The sequence below is a fragment of the Rhinolophus hipposideros genome (assembly GCF_964194185.1).
Source record: "Rhinolophus hipposideros genome assembly, chromosome: 18".
In the NCBI taxonomy this organism is placed as follows: domain Eukaryota; kingdom Metazoa; phylum Chordata; class Mammalia; order Chiroptera; family Rhinolophidae; genus Rhinolophus; species Rhinolophus hipposideros.
The window spans coordinates 25,628,674-25,646,214 of record NC_138064.1 but is presented as its reverse complement, the minus strand read 5'-3'; the positions used below and the strand labels follow the sequence as shown (position 1 = coordinate 25,646,214).

At 34.6% G+C, this 17,541-nt stretch overlaps 1 protein-coding gene across 1 annotated transcript in view; it reads right to left on the bottom strand.

Annotated features, from left to right (window-relative positions):
• VWDE (von Willebrand factor D and EGF domains) overlaps positions 1–11,752 on the bottom strand; it is a gene marked incomplete at its 5' end in the record, with an annotated part of 75,418 nt that extends 63,666 nt beyond the window's left edge. The window contains 3 exons of the mRNA XM_081079697.1: positions 1,581–1,812; positions 4,375–4,559; positions 11,683–11,752. Of these exons, the coding sequence (XP_080935823.1) occupies positions 1,581–1,812; positions 4,375–4,559; positions 11,683–11,752 (487 nt within the window). The remainder of the gene's footprint in view (positions 1–1,580; positions 1,813–4,374; positions 4,560–11,682) is intronic.
• Between the last annotated feature and the right edge of the window lie 5,789 nt (positions 11,753–17,541).

Genomic DNA, 17,541 nt, shown 5'->3' with positions numbered 1-17,541 from the left:
TAGAGAACTTTCCAAAAATATTTGGTAATATTATTTAACATTTTATAAAAATTAACTAATTTTTGATGTCAAGAGTACTGAATAATACCAAAGAGGCATTTTTCAAAATCTCTCATCTTGGCCACCCAATGAAGCTGATCCACCTCTCTGGAGTTTGTCCTTCCCAATGACATTCTATAATATTAACTATTAAGCTATTTCCACTTCCCCTAACCTTTAAGCTACCACCATCTCTCTATTGAATTAATGCAATAGCCTCCTAAATAAAGTCATACTGTAGAAATGGTAACCTTTTAAATACAATCCTCAGAGCATATTATTCACCTACTTAAAATTTCTTAAGACTTTACACTGCACTATGACTAAATCTAAGTTGTTACCATGCACTGCAGACTCTACAGACTTAGTCCCCTTCCTACTACTCTGAGCTCATTTTCTAAGACCCATCCACTCAGTCTGTACTTTCTACATTATTTCTCCTTCAGTTCCTTGAGTAGTCATCTTCATACCTACTTAAGAAATTTGCGTCTGCTGTTCGCTCTACCAGGAATGCTCTTTCTCCATGTCTTTTCATGGCTGTCTCATTCTCCTTATTCAGAGCTCAGCTCAGGTTCATCACCTATTCAGAGAGAACTTTCCCAGGTACGCTTATAAGATAGCAGTCAATTCCTATTCATTGACCACTTTTGTTTAACACCGGACCAATTTTTTTCTTTAATACATTGACCATTTAACATATTTCTTGAACACACTGACCAGTTTTCTTATAATAATTATTGCTTTTGAAAATAATTTTATTTTTTGTTTTATTTTTGTTTTGTGATAAACATTTTATGTTAAAATAATTTTAGATTCACACCAAAATTTGCAGAAAATAATGCAGAGTGCTCCCTTATACTCATACCCATCTTCCACTAATATTCACATATTACAAAACCACAATACATTGGTCAAAACTAAGAAATTGACCTTTAGACTCTACTCTTAAATAAACTGAAGACTCTATTCCAAGTTAGCAGTTTTCCACTAATGATCTCCTCTGTTCAAGTATCCAAGCCAGGATATTACCACATATATTACTGACAATGTTTTTTTAGTCCTTTCCGATATGTGATGATAGTTTCTCACGTTTGCATGGTTTTCCATGATTTAGACACTTTTGAAGAGTACTATTAAGGTATTTTGTAGAATGTTTCTTAATTTGGATTTATGTGAATTTTCTCATGTTTAGACTGGGGTTATGACTTTTGAGGAAGACTATCACAAAGGAGAAGTGTCCTTGGTATTCATGTTATCAGTGGGTAGATGACATCAACATACATTATCACTGGTGATGTTAAACTTTGATACTTTCACATCAACAAATATTTTTGAGGATTTTAAGATCTTGGCAAAGAATCCTAAACAAATATGGCCAATTGAAACCAGAAATTTAGCTTCACTCTAAGAATAATATTCGACCCAATCTCTTACTTAGATTGGCATTAGCTCCATACAACCCGTCCAGAGAATGGCACAAACACACCCGCACACAAAGTTCCATGATTAGCAGTTCATGTATATTGCTCATGTTTTCTTACCTTCTGCACAATATCCCATACATCCCTGAGTGGGTTGCAGTAAGTACACAAAATATTGTCCACAGTTTCTTACTGACACTGGGATTTGAAAAAAACAGCAGTCTTTCGTAGTGCTGAGCAAAAACTGCCACGTGGCACAAGCTGTCAATTGCTTGATCTCCCCAGGTGACGGCAGTGTTTCTGCATCTCTCAGAGACAGCCAGATGGGGGCTTGTGTTCCACAGTGGTTCATCTTTTGTGTCAAAAGAGAAAACCAAAGTTAATAATTCAGTTTATTGTCATACATGATAGACAATCAATTTTGCATTTTCTTCTGAACAACTTTTAAATATTAAATGATCAACCTTGTTTTAATCTAATAACTTGTAGCTGTGTTATAAAAGAAAAACTTAACTATAGAACAATAAATTTAAGGGTAGATTCCTTATAATTAATATAATTTTATTCAATTTAAATATCTTTATTCTATTTGTTATATTTGTATTGTGCACAAGAGAAATTCAGTATCAGATAACAAACTAAAATAGCTGCTACATTCTAAGTCAATCTAAAGTCATTTTAACATATCCCACAAAGATAAACTAATCTTGGAGATTTCTTGAAAAATTGCTGGAAATAGTATATTTAAGAAGTTAATATACAGTTCAGAAGGCATCAAAAAAATCGGGGGAGAAGGAAAAGATTGTTTTCTGGTGAAAACAATTGGTTGACAATTTAGAAAAACATGAAGTTAAAGCCTCACTTGAAGACAATTATCGAAATCATTTTCAGATGGAAAATAGAATCAAATAGAAAACTAACCCAGGAAAAGTAAGAGACTATATATGATTTAAGAAGGGCTGAGGCACTTACTAAATGCATGACCTTGGCAAGTGATTTAAAATTAATATTTCCATGCTTATAAGCAAAGGAAAATCATAAAGAAAAAGATAATTATGATTAAAAATAATTTAAAAATATAAGACAAATAAGTTATCACTTTGCGAGGGGTGAAATGTCTAACTATTACATTGTTTTGTACACCCGAAACTAATATAAAAAATATATGTATAAGACAAATAAAAATTAAACAAGGAGAAAATTATTTAATATCATTGTATTTAGTATATTATTTATTTATTGTTACATTATTATATTTCTTATTTTATATTAACCATGTAATATTCACTTAAAAATTCTAGGTCACAAATAGGCAAAATAGACAAACATGTAATTCAAAGAATAAATACAGGTTCCTAATGAATACATGAGAATATTCAATAGTCCAACAGACATTTTTATGTACTGCTACCGAAATTAAAAATTAGCACTAGAGTCTTAAATAACTTAATCATATGTATTAAAAACCTTAAAAAGACATTAACCTTCACTAATTTAACTTATAATATCAATCTTACCAAATACACTAAAATATAAAATATAACAATGATTTATATACATGTGTGCTAATTACAGAATTACTTATTATAGAAAAAGTATGAATCTGCACACATGGTAAGGGTTAAAATAAATATGGTATATACATATGACAGAATATTATTTTCAAACAGCTATCAAAGAATTTTTAAAAGCATGGGAAAATGTTAATACTGTAACAACTGAAAATAAAAATGCTATACAATTGAACATATAGCATGAACCTTACAAAATAATATAAATAAGAGGGAAACAATAGCAAAATGTTAATGATAGTATGAGTGTGTGGGTGGATTATGAATGAATGTCATTCTATTATCTGTCCTTTCTTTATTTTCTACGTTTTTCATAATGCACAAGAATTACTTTAAACATTAAAAATAGAAATTTATTTACACAGACTTGTATTATCCTATAGACTAAAAGAAAATTCTATCAGTTCTTTAGTTAAGTGGTCGGTCTAAAGACTTGGCTCAAGAGGGCAAGAAAGAATGGGAACAGAGAACACTTCCCCATGAGGCACGGAATGACCATTTATTAGCTGACCTCTAGGAAAAGAGTCAGTGAAAAAAAGATCCAGTTCACCTTTACATTTGTGTGAGGTTCTAGAATCAATTATAGTTAATTTAGCCAAAGGAAAAGAACACAAATATTTAGGAACATAATGAATTTCCTCTAATTTTCTCAAATTTTACTTTTAATATCTGATTTTTTTCCTTTTTTTCTTTTTAGTTTATTGCAAAGGAAATGTTACAAAAGTGATAAGCAAATAAACCAGGAGAAAATAAGATAGCTACCATGTCAAGACTTAAAATTAAACACTGTTAAAATTTGTATCTCTTTCCTGAGGTGGTTTTTTTTTTACATGCTTAAAAGGGAAAATAATTCCTGCTTCTGTATAATTCACAAAATCGGGTAGTAATAAGGAAAATAAGATTTCTATTAAGACTGACAAGAACTGAAACAGATTTTCTGGTTACTTGTGGTTAAGTATACGAGCCTGAAGAATGACAGCCTATGATCAAAACCTGGTTGTTAGACCAGCTAGCTGGGTGAATCTAGGTGTGTTATGTCTAAGAATATTTTTCCTGCCCTGTGTGATAGAAATGATGATAAACTGTATTCTAGAGTTGTCAAAATTATATAAGAGAATGGAGGTAACTTGGTGGACTACATGAGCGTGACATCAACTATTACTACCATTATTGTATAATATTAATGGGAAACATGGGAATATTCCTTTAGATGAATTCAATCTTGATACAAAATTAAAATAATATTTCAGTGTGGGAAATAAATTGGTTGTAACGAGACTCAATCCTCATATGAAAAAAATAGATAAGAAAAAGCATATGTAGTTCTTAGTGAGTTGAAATACCTCAACACATTTGGTTGGCATCTCAGCAGGTCTGTCAAAGATGAGAAATCGGTACCATCCAGGAGTGAGGGAATGGTCACATATCAGGTCTTGACTGGCTGACTGCTGGAGGTGCAATGAGTCAAAATGGACACTTCTATAAGGACTCTGAAGTAACTGGTGTCCCCCGGGAGAGCACTCCTGAGCTAGGATGAAGAGATACGTGTCTTTATGTATGTGCTTTCTTCATTAAGATAGTTCAGTCTTCAATGAAAATTGATTCCCAAAACAAAAATAAAGCAAATCAACCTGTAATGGCACATAGAAACCATCTGAAATGTCAGGGTCCCTTAGTAAGCCAAAGATGACTTAGCGTGCACTTTCCATAAATACAATAAACTCTTCAGAATGTGTTTTTGAGGTGTTTAAACTTAAAGAACTTTATTTTCATTTTATTTTGACAAAGCAATATTGCTACTGATGGTGAGTTAGGATATGTTTATTCCCACCGTTGGAAGTCACAGGCCCTATAAAGATTCCTCTTGAGAATGATCCTCTAGATTTAAATGCCATTATTAACCCCCCATGACCTGCCTCCCTCTACAGCAGCAAATCCCATGTGCCCATGTGCCCCTCAAGCCCTGTGTTGGCCAGGTCCCAGAATACAACAAACTAGACTAATCTTTTAATGCCAATCTAATTTTTGTAAAATGACCTCCTACTGAGGTTTCCTGCATAGTATAGGAAAGAATATAAAGTTTTTAAACTTTTGTTTGTTTGTTTGTTTTAAAGTCCATTTTTATTACTAAGCACAGAAAAAGGAATGTGGTAAAGGCAAACAGTTTTGAAGGGGAACCAAAATAAGACCAGAGAGAAAGGGATAGTTCTGTATTTTTTGTTTGTTTTTTGTTTTTTTAGGGAAACCATTTTCTGAGCAGCAGTTGACTTAGAAGATACTTTTTCGGTCAAATCACAAAGGCAAAACATAAAGCCGTAGAGGAGACAGTCAGAACAGAGTTATCCTAGAAACACAGCTCTTGTTTAAGGCTCTGACTCCCAAATAACAAGAAACTCCCAAATAATAAGGAACTATCCTTACTTACATACCAGAGTATCTTGTTGACACAGTAGCTAGTAAATCTCAAAATATGAAATATTATGTTAGTTGAAGGAAAACACTATAATAAACATAATATCTATGAAATAAAAATGTGGAAAAAAATTACATTAAATATTCACAAATGTACCTCACTGTGGAAAAATATTAACTGAACAAAACTTTCAAACATTCATTACATAATTTTAGGTTACAGAAGTGTTTATAAACCAAAATCAGTTTCTGAAATTAAATGAATAAGGAGCAGAAAAACTAGAGATATTAATTTGCAAGTCTATCTCATAACTGTAGCTTATAAAAATTGTCATTCTTATAATTTCTTTTGCTTTTTATTTTATTGCTTATAGTTATAGAAACTAAATTATACAAAAGGTATTGTTGTGCAAGATAAAAGATCTCCCTAAAACTTTTTTTTAGTAAAATATTTTAAGAATGGGGCTGGCCCGGTGGCTCAGGCGGTTAGAGCTCCATGTTCCTAAGTCCGGAGGCTGCTGGTTCGATTCCCACATGGGCCAGTGGGCTCTCAACCACAAGGTTGCCAGTTCGACTCCCACAAGGGATGGTGGGCTGTGCCCCCTGCAACTAGAAAATGGCAACTGGACCTGGAGCTGAGCTGCACCCTCCACGACTAAGACTGAAAGGACAACAATTTGACTTGGAAAAAAGTCCTGGAAGTACACATTGTTCCCCAATAAAGTCCTGTTCCCCTTCCCCAATAAAAAAATCTTAAAAAAATAAATAAAAATCCATGAAACAAAACAAAACAAAACAAAACAAAAATTAGGAATGACCACAAAACATCTCTCTTCTTTTTGTCTCTTTCTCTACCAGTTTTCAATTTACCAAGAAGAATTTAACCCACAAGGCTCTAGTGACTTTGATGATCTCAATCTGTCAACACTAAATGAATATTTTATAAAATGTGTGTAGATCGAAGTCATGGGATGTGCTAGCATTTCATCTAATTTTAAAATAACTCTAAAATCCCATCAATATCAGAACATTGCACCTGGTTAGAAAATAAGTAAAATATTTTGAAAGATATTACTAGTGAGGTCTGCATGAATTATTGAAGTATTTTCTCTGATCTCTTTCTTGCAATAGAATTTTTTCTTGGGAAAAAAGTCAATAACTCCATCTTTATTCTGTGCATTATTTCTTCTTCCCAAGTACTTCTGTAGTTCTCACAGGTCCTCTAATTTTTTGAAGAGTTATTTTCTAATCCAAAGATAAAGATGTAATAAATTTAATGAATGCAGTAATCATAGTGTGACATCAACAATATTAAAGAAGTTCATAATATTTAAACAGGAATTTTCATTTAATATTTATTTGACAGGAAATTTCTTAATTCATGTAATTAATGATAGCTCATATTTTATATTGGTTATATCATAATTTTTCTCCCAAATCTACTTATCTCTTTTAAAATGTTTAATGTGTAGAACGTATTAAAATTTTACTAACAATAAGCCACAATCTTAGAAAACTCATTACAACTTTAACTCTAGAATGTAAGCTATAATTAACTAAATGAGAATTGTAAGGATGGTTTGGGCTCCCATTTGAGAATTTGGGGGCTTAATTCCTCAAGTAGTAAAAGAACAGCTTTACAAGCCCATCTCACTTATCAGTCAATTTCATAACATGGATGATGTACAGAGCTTTCTAGCAAACTCCCAATGGTTTCCCCCAAAACAAAAGTACATGTAAAACATATGTACATTAAAATCTGTATTTTATTTGTCCAGTCTTTTTTCCCAAGATAATTTAAAGCAGCTAACTAGTATATAATAGAGTCTGAAATACTTTGATTTCAAATAGTTTGAGAGAATATATCAAGTTATATATGATTGATACATAATAATATTTTGTTTATAGATGTAAGGTAACTTGTACTAGATCACTTTCTGGTTTATTACAATGGCCAAGACTAACATTCTTTAAGATTCATAAATGGTTGACAAATGTGTTAAAAAAGTTAATGAATCATGATATTTTTAAGAACTGAACATGTTTAATGCCTAAAGACAGAAACTTCATAACATCTGAGTTTGTCATAAAACCTTTGGTATATTGCTCTATGGGAATTTCGAATATTTGTGAATTTTAAAAAAATTTATAACTTTCCCAAAACTGTGAGAAAGAGATAAACCACCTCTGAACTACAAATTTAAGGAGAAATAAAAGGTAATCATTAAGCTTCTGACACTCAAAACAGAATTATGGGTTCTGCAACAACAGAAAAGTTCAAATAGAGAGCGATGGTTTGCTAAATCTCTTTACTTTGCCCTCCTTTATATTTAAATAAAAAAAATTATTACACCAGAAGACTTATTGTAATCCCCCTCAAAACATTTCCTCCTCGCTTCAAACACACTTATCCCATCATTCTTGCCCTTTCTGAAGCAGTTCTGGAAGTCTTCTTTCCTGTGTCTCTTCAGTTGCGCTGTCGTGGCTGAATCATTTTGACTTTAGGGAAGGGCCAGAGTTGCATGGTGCCGGATCCAGTGAATAAGGTGGATGAGGACACACCATTATGTTTTTATTTGACAGAAATTGCCATATACCAGAAGCAATGTGTGCCATGGGGCATTGTTATGATGGAGGATGATTTATGGCACACTTTAAAACACACCTTCTCAACCGTAGCTCATACCCAACGGACTGCACCGAACTAGTGGAACCTTGTCACACTGTTACTAAGGTTTGATGTGCCTCTTCCTGTATTGAAGATCCCTGCCTTTCCGTTGGATGGCACTCGGCAGCAGCATTCACCTTTGTGTTCACAATGGAAAGGCTCCGTGTCACACATTGCTTCTGGTACAGCAATTTCTGTCAAATAAAAACATACAGTTTGTCCTCATCCACCTTATTCACCAGATCTGATGCCATGCTACTTCTGGCTTTTCCCCAAAGTCAAAATGACCATGAAAAGTAAATGTTTTGAATCAATTCAGGACATTGAGGCAGTCGCAACAGCACAACTAAAGACACTCAGGAAAGAAGACTTCCAGAACTGCTTCAGAAAGTGACAAGAATGATAGGATAAGTGTGTTCAAAGCAAGGGAGAGTATTTTTTTTGGGGGGGGGGGGGAGAGGAGGTTAATGACAATGTGTCTTTCACTATAGTAATTTTTTTAATTTAAATTTATTTTTTAATTCACCATATTTATTGATCACACCTCATTATGAGTCTCAGTTTCCTCACTTGTAAAACAGGAATAATAATAGTAGTTGTGGAGTTATTGTGAGAATTAAATGATTTCATGTGTATAATGTATTTAAAGTGCTTAAGATAATGTCCCATACATAGTAAGTGCTTTCTATATTTACTATCTTAAAATAATCTTTCAAGGTAATTACCTTTCCAATTTCACAAACAAAGAAATTGGGAGCTACCCAACATTTTGGGTCTTAGGGTGGTTCATTAAGTGCAACAAATAGGCTGAAAATGAAATAAGAAAACAATTCCATTTACAATAGCTTCAAAAGAACAAAATATTTAGGAATAAATTAACAAAAGAAGCATAAAACGTATACTCTGAATATAACTAACACTGTTGAAAGAAATTTAAGATCTAAGTAAATGGAAATACACCCATGATCATGATGTTCATCGGGAGACTCAATGTTGTTAAGATGGCAATATTCCCCAAATTGGCATGCAGATTCACAAAATCCCCATCAGAATATCAGATGACTCCTTTATATAAAATGACAGTAATTCTAAAATTTCAAGGGACCCAGAATAGTTAAACCAATGTTGAAAATGAAGAACAAAAAAGACTCATTTTTCACATTTCAAACATACTACAAAGAAACTGTCATTGAAACAGTGTGTTGTGGTATAATGATAGACACAGATCAATGAATAAGATTGAGAGTCCAGAAGTAAACCCATGTATCTTGATTTTTGACATAGGGGCCAAGACCATTCGTGGAGAAAGAACAGTCTTTTCAACAAATCATGCTATGAAAACTGGGTATCAACATGCAAAAGAATGAAGTTGGATCCTTACGTTATACCACTATTTCATTATACAAAAATTAACTCAAAATGGATCAAAGACCAAAACACAAAAGCTAAAACTACAAAACTCTTAGAAAAAATATTGGAGTAAACTTTCATGACTTTAGATATAGCAATAGATTTCAAGATATGACAACCACACACAAGCAAAGAAAAGAGATAATTGGACTTCATCAAAATTAAAACTTCTATGCTTCAAAGGACATTATCAAGAAAGTGAAAAGAAACCCCACATAATGGGAGAAAACAACTGCAAATCACATTATCTGATAGAAAAATTGTATCTAGAATATACAAATATCTCATACAACTCAATAATAAAAAGGCCCACAACCCAATTTAAAAAATGTTGAAGGATTTGAGTAGGTATTTCTCCAAAGACATATAAATGTCCAATAAACACATGAAAAAAAAAATGCTTGACATCATTAGCCACCAGGGAAATGCAGTCAAACCACAGAAATGTCACTTCACACCCACCAGCATGGCTAGAATCAAAATCTCAAATAATAACAAGTGTTGAAAAGAATGTGGATAAATTGGAACCTCATACACCACTGCAGGAGTACAGAACAGTACGGCCACTTTGGAAAATATTCTAGCTGTTTCTCAAATGGTTAAACGCAGAGTTATCCTATGATCCTGTAACTTTACGCCTAGGTATATGCCTAAGATAAATGAAAACAAGTCCACACCAAAACTCTACCCAGATGTTTATAGCAGCATTATTTATAATAGCCAAAAGGTGGAAACAACCCAAATGTTCATCAACAAAACATGGTATATACTTAACAATGGGAAATTATACCATCACAAAATGAGATGAAGTATTGCTACATGCTACAACATGGATGAACCTTGAAAACATTATGCTAAATGAAAGAAGCTAGTCACAAAAGACAATTATATGATTTCATTTATGTGAAATATCCAGAATAGGCAAGTCTATAGTAGAGCAGAAAGTAGATTAGTGATTGGAAGTTACCAACTTTACCATGATATGAGTTTAGAACCTGAAAAGGGTTAATATTCACTTTCAGTGGCGAGATTACAAGACCTTTATAGTAGAGGCAAGGAAGGCTTTATCTATAGTGAACACTGAAGCAAATTCCTTTATAAATATTGGTCATTTTTCTTGAAATAGTTTATCTAAGTGTAATAAATCCATATTTAATGTTATTGCATGTACTTTTAACAGTTCTTCATGAAGATCTAGTAAATCGTTAAGCAAACCAAAGAAGGCACAGACTAACAATACCTTGTTAAGATGTATCACTTCAGGAAACAATAAATTGGGTTTTACTATCCTTTTTAAATTTTTACATGGTAAATTTTATTTTTTACAGAGGAAATTTACCTTTGTATTATAAAATAGATTGAGCTTGGCAAGATGATAAGAAGATAAAATTATACCCTAAGTAGTTACAAATATCGCACATAATTTTTTTTCAAGTACACAGATCAGATTTATTCTGAAAAACATAAGGAAACTTACAGTATAATAACAAGTCATCTTTCATTTAATGTACTCATCTGTATGAACACAAAAACAATCAGAAAGAGCTAATGAATGTAATTTTTTTTTTTCACCTTATTGTATTTCAAACTTTTCTTTGTGGTGGAGTAAAGAACGGGAGGGGCGCTATTCTCTCCGTAGAGATCTCTTTGGCAGCAGCAAAACGGATTCCAACAGACACACGAAAAATAGCATCACCCAACTTAGTTTACTGATTCCTTGTAGGAATAAAATGCTCATCAGTCAATCATTTCCAGCGGTGGGGCGGGAGTGAGGTAGAGACAGTGCAGTTTGGAACGGAACTTTCTTTTTGGATAATTCAGATCCCCTTGCTGCTGGAATACCTGACGTATCCGGCGAAAGTTTCTTGTGATAAATTAAAGGGAACTTAAGGAGCAGGACATCAGCGGGAAACAAACAAAGGAACAAACACAAGACCGAGGGCCTTAAAGAAGGCAACCACCAGCTGTCCACTAAGGAAACCTGACGAGCACCGAGACTAGAAAGTGACCATGTAAAGACAGTAGTAGGACAGTCGGTGAGGGACAAGGATCAGATGCAGCCATCAAGATGCACAGGATCTCACCACGTGTCATCCGGGAAGTCACCCCCTTCTCCCCCAAGTCCAGGGACGCCCCTGCGCTCCCATCCGCTAGCGCCTACCTTGCCGACCTTTTCCCGGGCCCACGAGCATCAGCGCCCACGCCAGCAGCGCCCAAACGCCGCCAGGCATCCCTGCTGCTGCTGCTAGGGGCGGGGGTGCAGGGAGGGCAGGACCCGCGCAGCCCCTTAGTGCTCGTATCCCAGGGCTTTTCCAGTCTCCTCCCGCTGGGCCTTCGTGGTCACTGCGCGTCCTCTCTCTGGGTGCTGCAGTCCTTTTCAGGGACAGCGGCACTAGCCTGGTGACTCCTCCCTCCCAACCTTCCGCCCCGCCTGCGAAGAAGCCACGCCCAACTCGTCCCAGGTACGGAGGTTCCCAGGAATCCTGGCTGTGGCCCGGTGATTGTCAGCAGCACGTCCTGGGGGCAAGCTCCCAGGATATAGCTTGGCACCCTGCGACTCGCTGTTCTAACACAGACGTTTGGAAAATGTGACAATCCTAGAAACTCTTCAGATGGAATCCAAGAAAAGAAGGCTCGCAAGGCTCTGCTGAAAAGACAGTGCCCGTGATCATACCTGCAGATGGATTTTTTTAACCCAGTAATCAGGGTTGCTTTGCTTGCTCCCTCCCCAAAGGTGCACATGCTTCGCAGCAGTTGCTCCTCCCACCTCAGGCCTCAGAGATGAAGGATGGAAGAAGGGAGTAGAAATTAATGTGGCAACAGTAGCCATTCTCTTTCTATACCTCTACGACAGGGGTTCAAAAACGGAAGTGGGACGTTTAGACATTTTCTAAACTCGCGGGGTCAGTCATTGTGTATTTGCTAATGATTCCAGAGCTTTGTCATCTAGTGGTGACCCAGTGACAGGATCCTTCAGCACCTGGTCTCATGGCTCCTCAGGTTGTCCTCGGGATGGGCTCCAATCTGCAGTTGTCTTCAGATGTGTGCTTGATTCTTCAAAGGGAACACACACACACACTTTTTTAAAAAATTGATTCTTCGTCTTTTTATGTTATTAAATGAAACCTCTTCTAGTTTTTCTTTAGCAGTCTCAGTTCTTGAGTCCCTTCATCCATCACCTGGGTCTTTGCCCTCAGAATGTGTACCTGAGGGAAAGAAGAAACTGGTCAACAGAAGGTAGTCCTGCAGGGTGCCAGAGTTCAGGACACAATTCCATCCATAGATCTGGAGGATTGAGGCTTGGATTAGGCATGGTGATAAAGACAGGAGGTGCCCAAATACATAAAGAAGTCCTTTTAAAAATCATTTACAATTTTTTGTTATTTGAAAGAGAAATTGCCATTTAAAAGCTGTTTCCAAAAGTATAAATATTAACACGTCTTGCAAAAAAAATTATTTGTGGTACACAAAATGTGTGTGGAGCTCCCTTAGACATGCAGAGAAGGCACCTCGTCTTCTAGAACAAGAATAAAATAAAACTTTGGTGGGGGGAAGCAAATGATTGTCATCTTCAAGTCTAATTGTGGGAGAACAATTTAATGTGAACAGGATGAAATCACAGAGATTTTTAGTGCATGTCGTTTGTTTCAGCGTCTAAAGCCCTAATAAAACTGAGACAGAAAAAGAAACGTCAGTTTTCTCAGTCTGTTTGTGAAATCACCAAGAATAAAGTAATGGCTATAATCAGGAATAATTCATAACAGGTTTTTGTAAATTTATCACACAGTAATCCCTGTAAAAATGCCACCAACTTTTATACCTTCTTGGAGGTGTACATCACTTACCTAACTGAAAACAAATTTAAGGGGCAGAAAGACAGTGATTAAATGCACAAACCCTGGGGTTAAGACACCTGCGTTCAACACCTAGGTCTGCTACCTCTTTACTGGCTGTGTAACCTTGAACAGCACACTGAACCCCTCTTACCCTCATTCTTCTGTACAGTGGGAATAGTGGTAATGATACATACCCCATAAAGAACAGTGTGCGTATGTGTGGGGGTGAGCACAGAGGAGGGGTGTGCAGAAAGAGCAGTGCCTGAGAAAGACAAGTGTCTGACACAGAGTAGCTGACATGAATGTATATATAGTTTACTGTTAATAAAACAAAGGTGCAATACCACATAATTATACTTTTTCTTACATCTTGTTATTATATACAGGCGTATCATTTTTCAGCATTATCCTATTACAGTGTGCAGTATAATTTGGAGTACCTTTACCAAAAAACACATGTTTATATAACATATGAATTCCTTGGCCTGTGTATGTTCTACTCAATGAGAGAGCCTAGCTCTCTCCCGGATACATCTCTTTTGGGGTAATCGGTAGAAATAGTATCAGGGAAGAGGATGGTGTCACCAAATCAGTACTTGAGCTGCACAAATGAATGTCTTGGCTCTGGCTCTGAGTAGATATTCAGGAAGCCGTTGCTCCCAGACAGAGACACTAAATGGAACAGACATTCCGCTCCCAACAGTAAATTCCTGTTTGTTAATGAGGAGTCAACTAGAGACTTGATATATTAAAGAAAATTCATTTAGAATGTCCATTAACTGTCAATTTTGTAATGGTTATTGTGGCATGCCTCTAGAAAATAACGTAGATAAGCTGGGAGAGGGGAACTGTCTGACTGGTATGAAGCGTTATAGGAATGAATCTTTCTACACCCATATTCATAATAGCATTATTCATGATAGCTAAAACATGGGAGAAACCCAAGTGTCCATCGATGAGTGAATGGTAAACAAAATATGGTATATACATACAATGGACTATTACTCAGCTTTATTAAGGAAGGAAAATTCTGATAGAAGCTGCAACAGGGAAGAACTTCGAAACATTATGCTAAGTGAAATAAGCCAGTCACAAAAGGATAAATACTATATGATTCCACTTATATAAAATACCTAGAGCAGTCAAGTTCAGAGAGGTAGAAAGTAGAATGGTGATTACCAGGGGCTGCGGGGAGGGGCAAAAATGAGTTATTGTTTAATAGGTAGAGTTTCTGTTCCGGACGATAAAGTTCTAGAGATGGATGGTGGTAATGTTTGCACAGCAATATGAATGTACTTATTGCTACTGAACTGTACATTTTAAAATGTTTAAAATGGTAAATTTATGTTATACATATTTTACCACTATAGGAAAAAAAAATTTTTAATGAATCTTTTACTTAACAGCCTGAAAGCAAGACTTTCATCTGAACATCTCAATATCATTGACTCCAAATAGATTTCCTGGAAATGTTCAGTATAGAAATGGTTTAACCCCAAACTGAGTTAACTTTTTAATATAAATTCATAATCATAGAGATTGACAAATTAATTACATATCAATCAGCCGTGCGAAACCACATAGATTGCTACATGGTGATGTAATCTTTTTCAGCTAAGCAGTTTTCCTATTTGATAAGGATATTTTGCAGAAGACTGAGAAATTATTTTTCAAAAATTTTATTTCTGTCAGTTTTAAACAGTAAAAGCAACTTGTAAAAATAGTAATTTTAATAAAGAAATTAACTTGTTTCAACTTAATATTTTCCACAATGTGATTTAAAATTAGATTGGAATACTAAAGTTCCTTTGAATGGAGTTGGAAAAAGCATATATTTTCCCTTTTAATAGCCATCCATAGACATAAGCAATACTGTTTGCATCTGAAGTATATATTATAAAATACCTTTGTAATTGAAATGTCTGACTAGTAAGAGTCATGATTATACCTAAATGTTATTTAGATTCTTGTAGAAGCTTTCAATAAAATGTTGTAGCAGCTGGTAAAGCTGTGTGACATTTCTGTTTTTGTTTATATGGTTTATGTTACTACCCCTTTTGAAATCATGAAGCATTTTGAGCCTCACAGTTATAACTTGTAATATATAATTAGTTAAATTCTATAACTATAGAAAGAATGTTTGATAATCTTGGAGCAGTAATTTTATTATTTAGGACATGAGTAGTTAGATTTATAAAACAATCTAATAGATGTAAATACATTTAGTTTTTGTCCAACTGTCCCAAACACCCACACTAATCCAATATGAAATAAATCAGAATTTTACAAGATGCAAACATGTTTTTAAAACAGCTTTATTGAGTTACAATTTACATAACATAAAACTCACCTGTTTTTAGTGTACAATTCAATGAATATTGGCATATTTACAAAGCTATACAAGTATTACCACAATATAATTTTAGAATATTTTCATCACTGTAAAGATAAACCTCATGCCAACTTACAGTTGCTTTCTATTCCAATCTCCAATCTTAAGCAACAACTAACCTTTTTTGTGCCTCTATATATTTTTCTCTTTTGGACATTTCATATGAATGGAATCATATATATGCTTTTGTGACCAGCTTCTTTTACATTTTGAAATTATCCATGTTGTAGATTTATCAGTACTTTATTCATTTTTATTGGGAAATAATATTCCATTGTATGGATATGCTATGCTTTGTTTATCTATTCACTAGTTGATAGACATTTTAGGTTGTTTTCAATTTTTGGTCACTGTAAGAAATGCTGCCATGAACATTTGCATGTAAGTCTTTGTGTGTGCATGCATGTTCATTATTTTGGTACTGTTCTAGGAATGGATTTGCTGCGTCATATGGTAAGTCTATGTTTCATTTTAAAAGAAATGTCACTATTGTTTTCCAAACAAACTTGCTTTAAGAGGGAAAGTAAACTTGCGTATCGTGTGTGTGTTCTTGGCTTCTATTTATTTTTCTCCAAAATAAAAATCCCTCAGACATTGTTTGATCAAAAAATTAGGTCTCTTGTTTTTACCATGATTTAATTTTAAAACTTTATTGGCAAAATTTTATAATAATGTAAGCCATGATTTTTTAAAAAACTACCTCAAAAATGGCAATGCATTCCATTTGATATTAGGTAAACTAAAGTAAAATCTCTTAAACATCTGTATAAAACTGAGATGACTGGTTTTGAAGGCAATCTCTTAAAGGTTCTTAAACTCTTATGAATAGTGCACCTGAAAATACTGCCAACAGTTTGGAAATTTTCAGTAGCTTTTCTTCATGAATGGTTTGTCCAAAGGATGCTTAGAACATTCAAAGGAAAACACAAAAGCTTTAGTGTACTTTGTAAAGACAGTCATAGACAATATGTAAATGATTGGGTATGGCTGTGTTACAAATAAAACTATCCCCCAAAACAGACGGCAGTCACATTTGACCCGTGGGCACAATGTGCAGATCCCTCACAGATAATGAAAAGATTAAATGTGCTATTATCTACTTGCATTGCTCGTACTGAATTGCTTTCTTCCTTAATTTTTAAATATATGATTTTACTTTTTTGTTTTATTGAAACATTTTAAACTTACCTTAGGATTTCTGTATTTTCTTATTTTCATAATAACAAAAATAGTGAAAAAGATATTCTCGTTATATCTGAATAAAAGGTACCCATTTTAGAACCAGAAAAGTCATCTAGATCAAGAGTTTTTAAGCTTATTTGAAAACAATTTATTTAAAAAGATAGTATCAAAGGCCTTGGTCGAAGATGGAGGGGAAGTCCTGGAGTCCCACCCAGCAGCTCTGTGGAGGATAGTTAGAGAAACACGGCTAGATGGCAGGGTACATTCTCAAATGTCCACAGAGGCAGGGCAGGATATGGAAATATGTGACAATGGTTTGGTGCAAGACAACTGAGGTAGGTAGGGACTCAGGTGTGAAGAATGCACTGACCATATAAAGGGAGCGGCTGCCTCCACACGCTAATTGTTGTACTAACAGAAGTTAGGCCTATTTTGCCAGATGATTTCTCTTTTCAAAACAACCTAACATTTTTCTTCTTTCGTTCTTTATTTTTATTTTTTATATTAACGAAATACTACAATTTTAAAAGTTGGCAACTGGTTTAAAACAAACAAACAAAATAAATATTACTTGTCAGTCCAAAGAAACGACTCTAGGGGACAGCTGTCA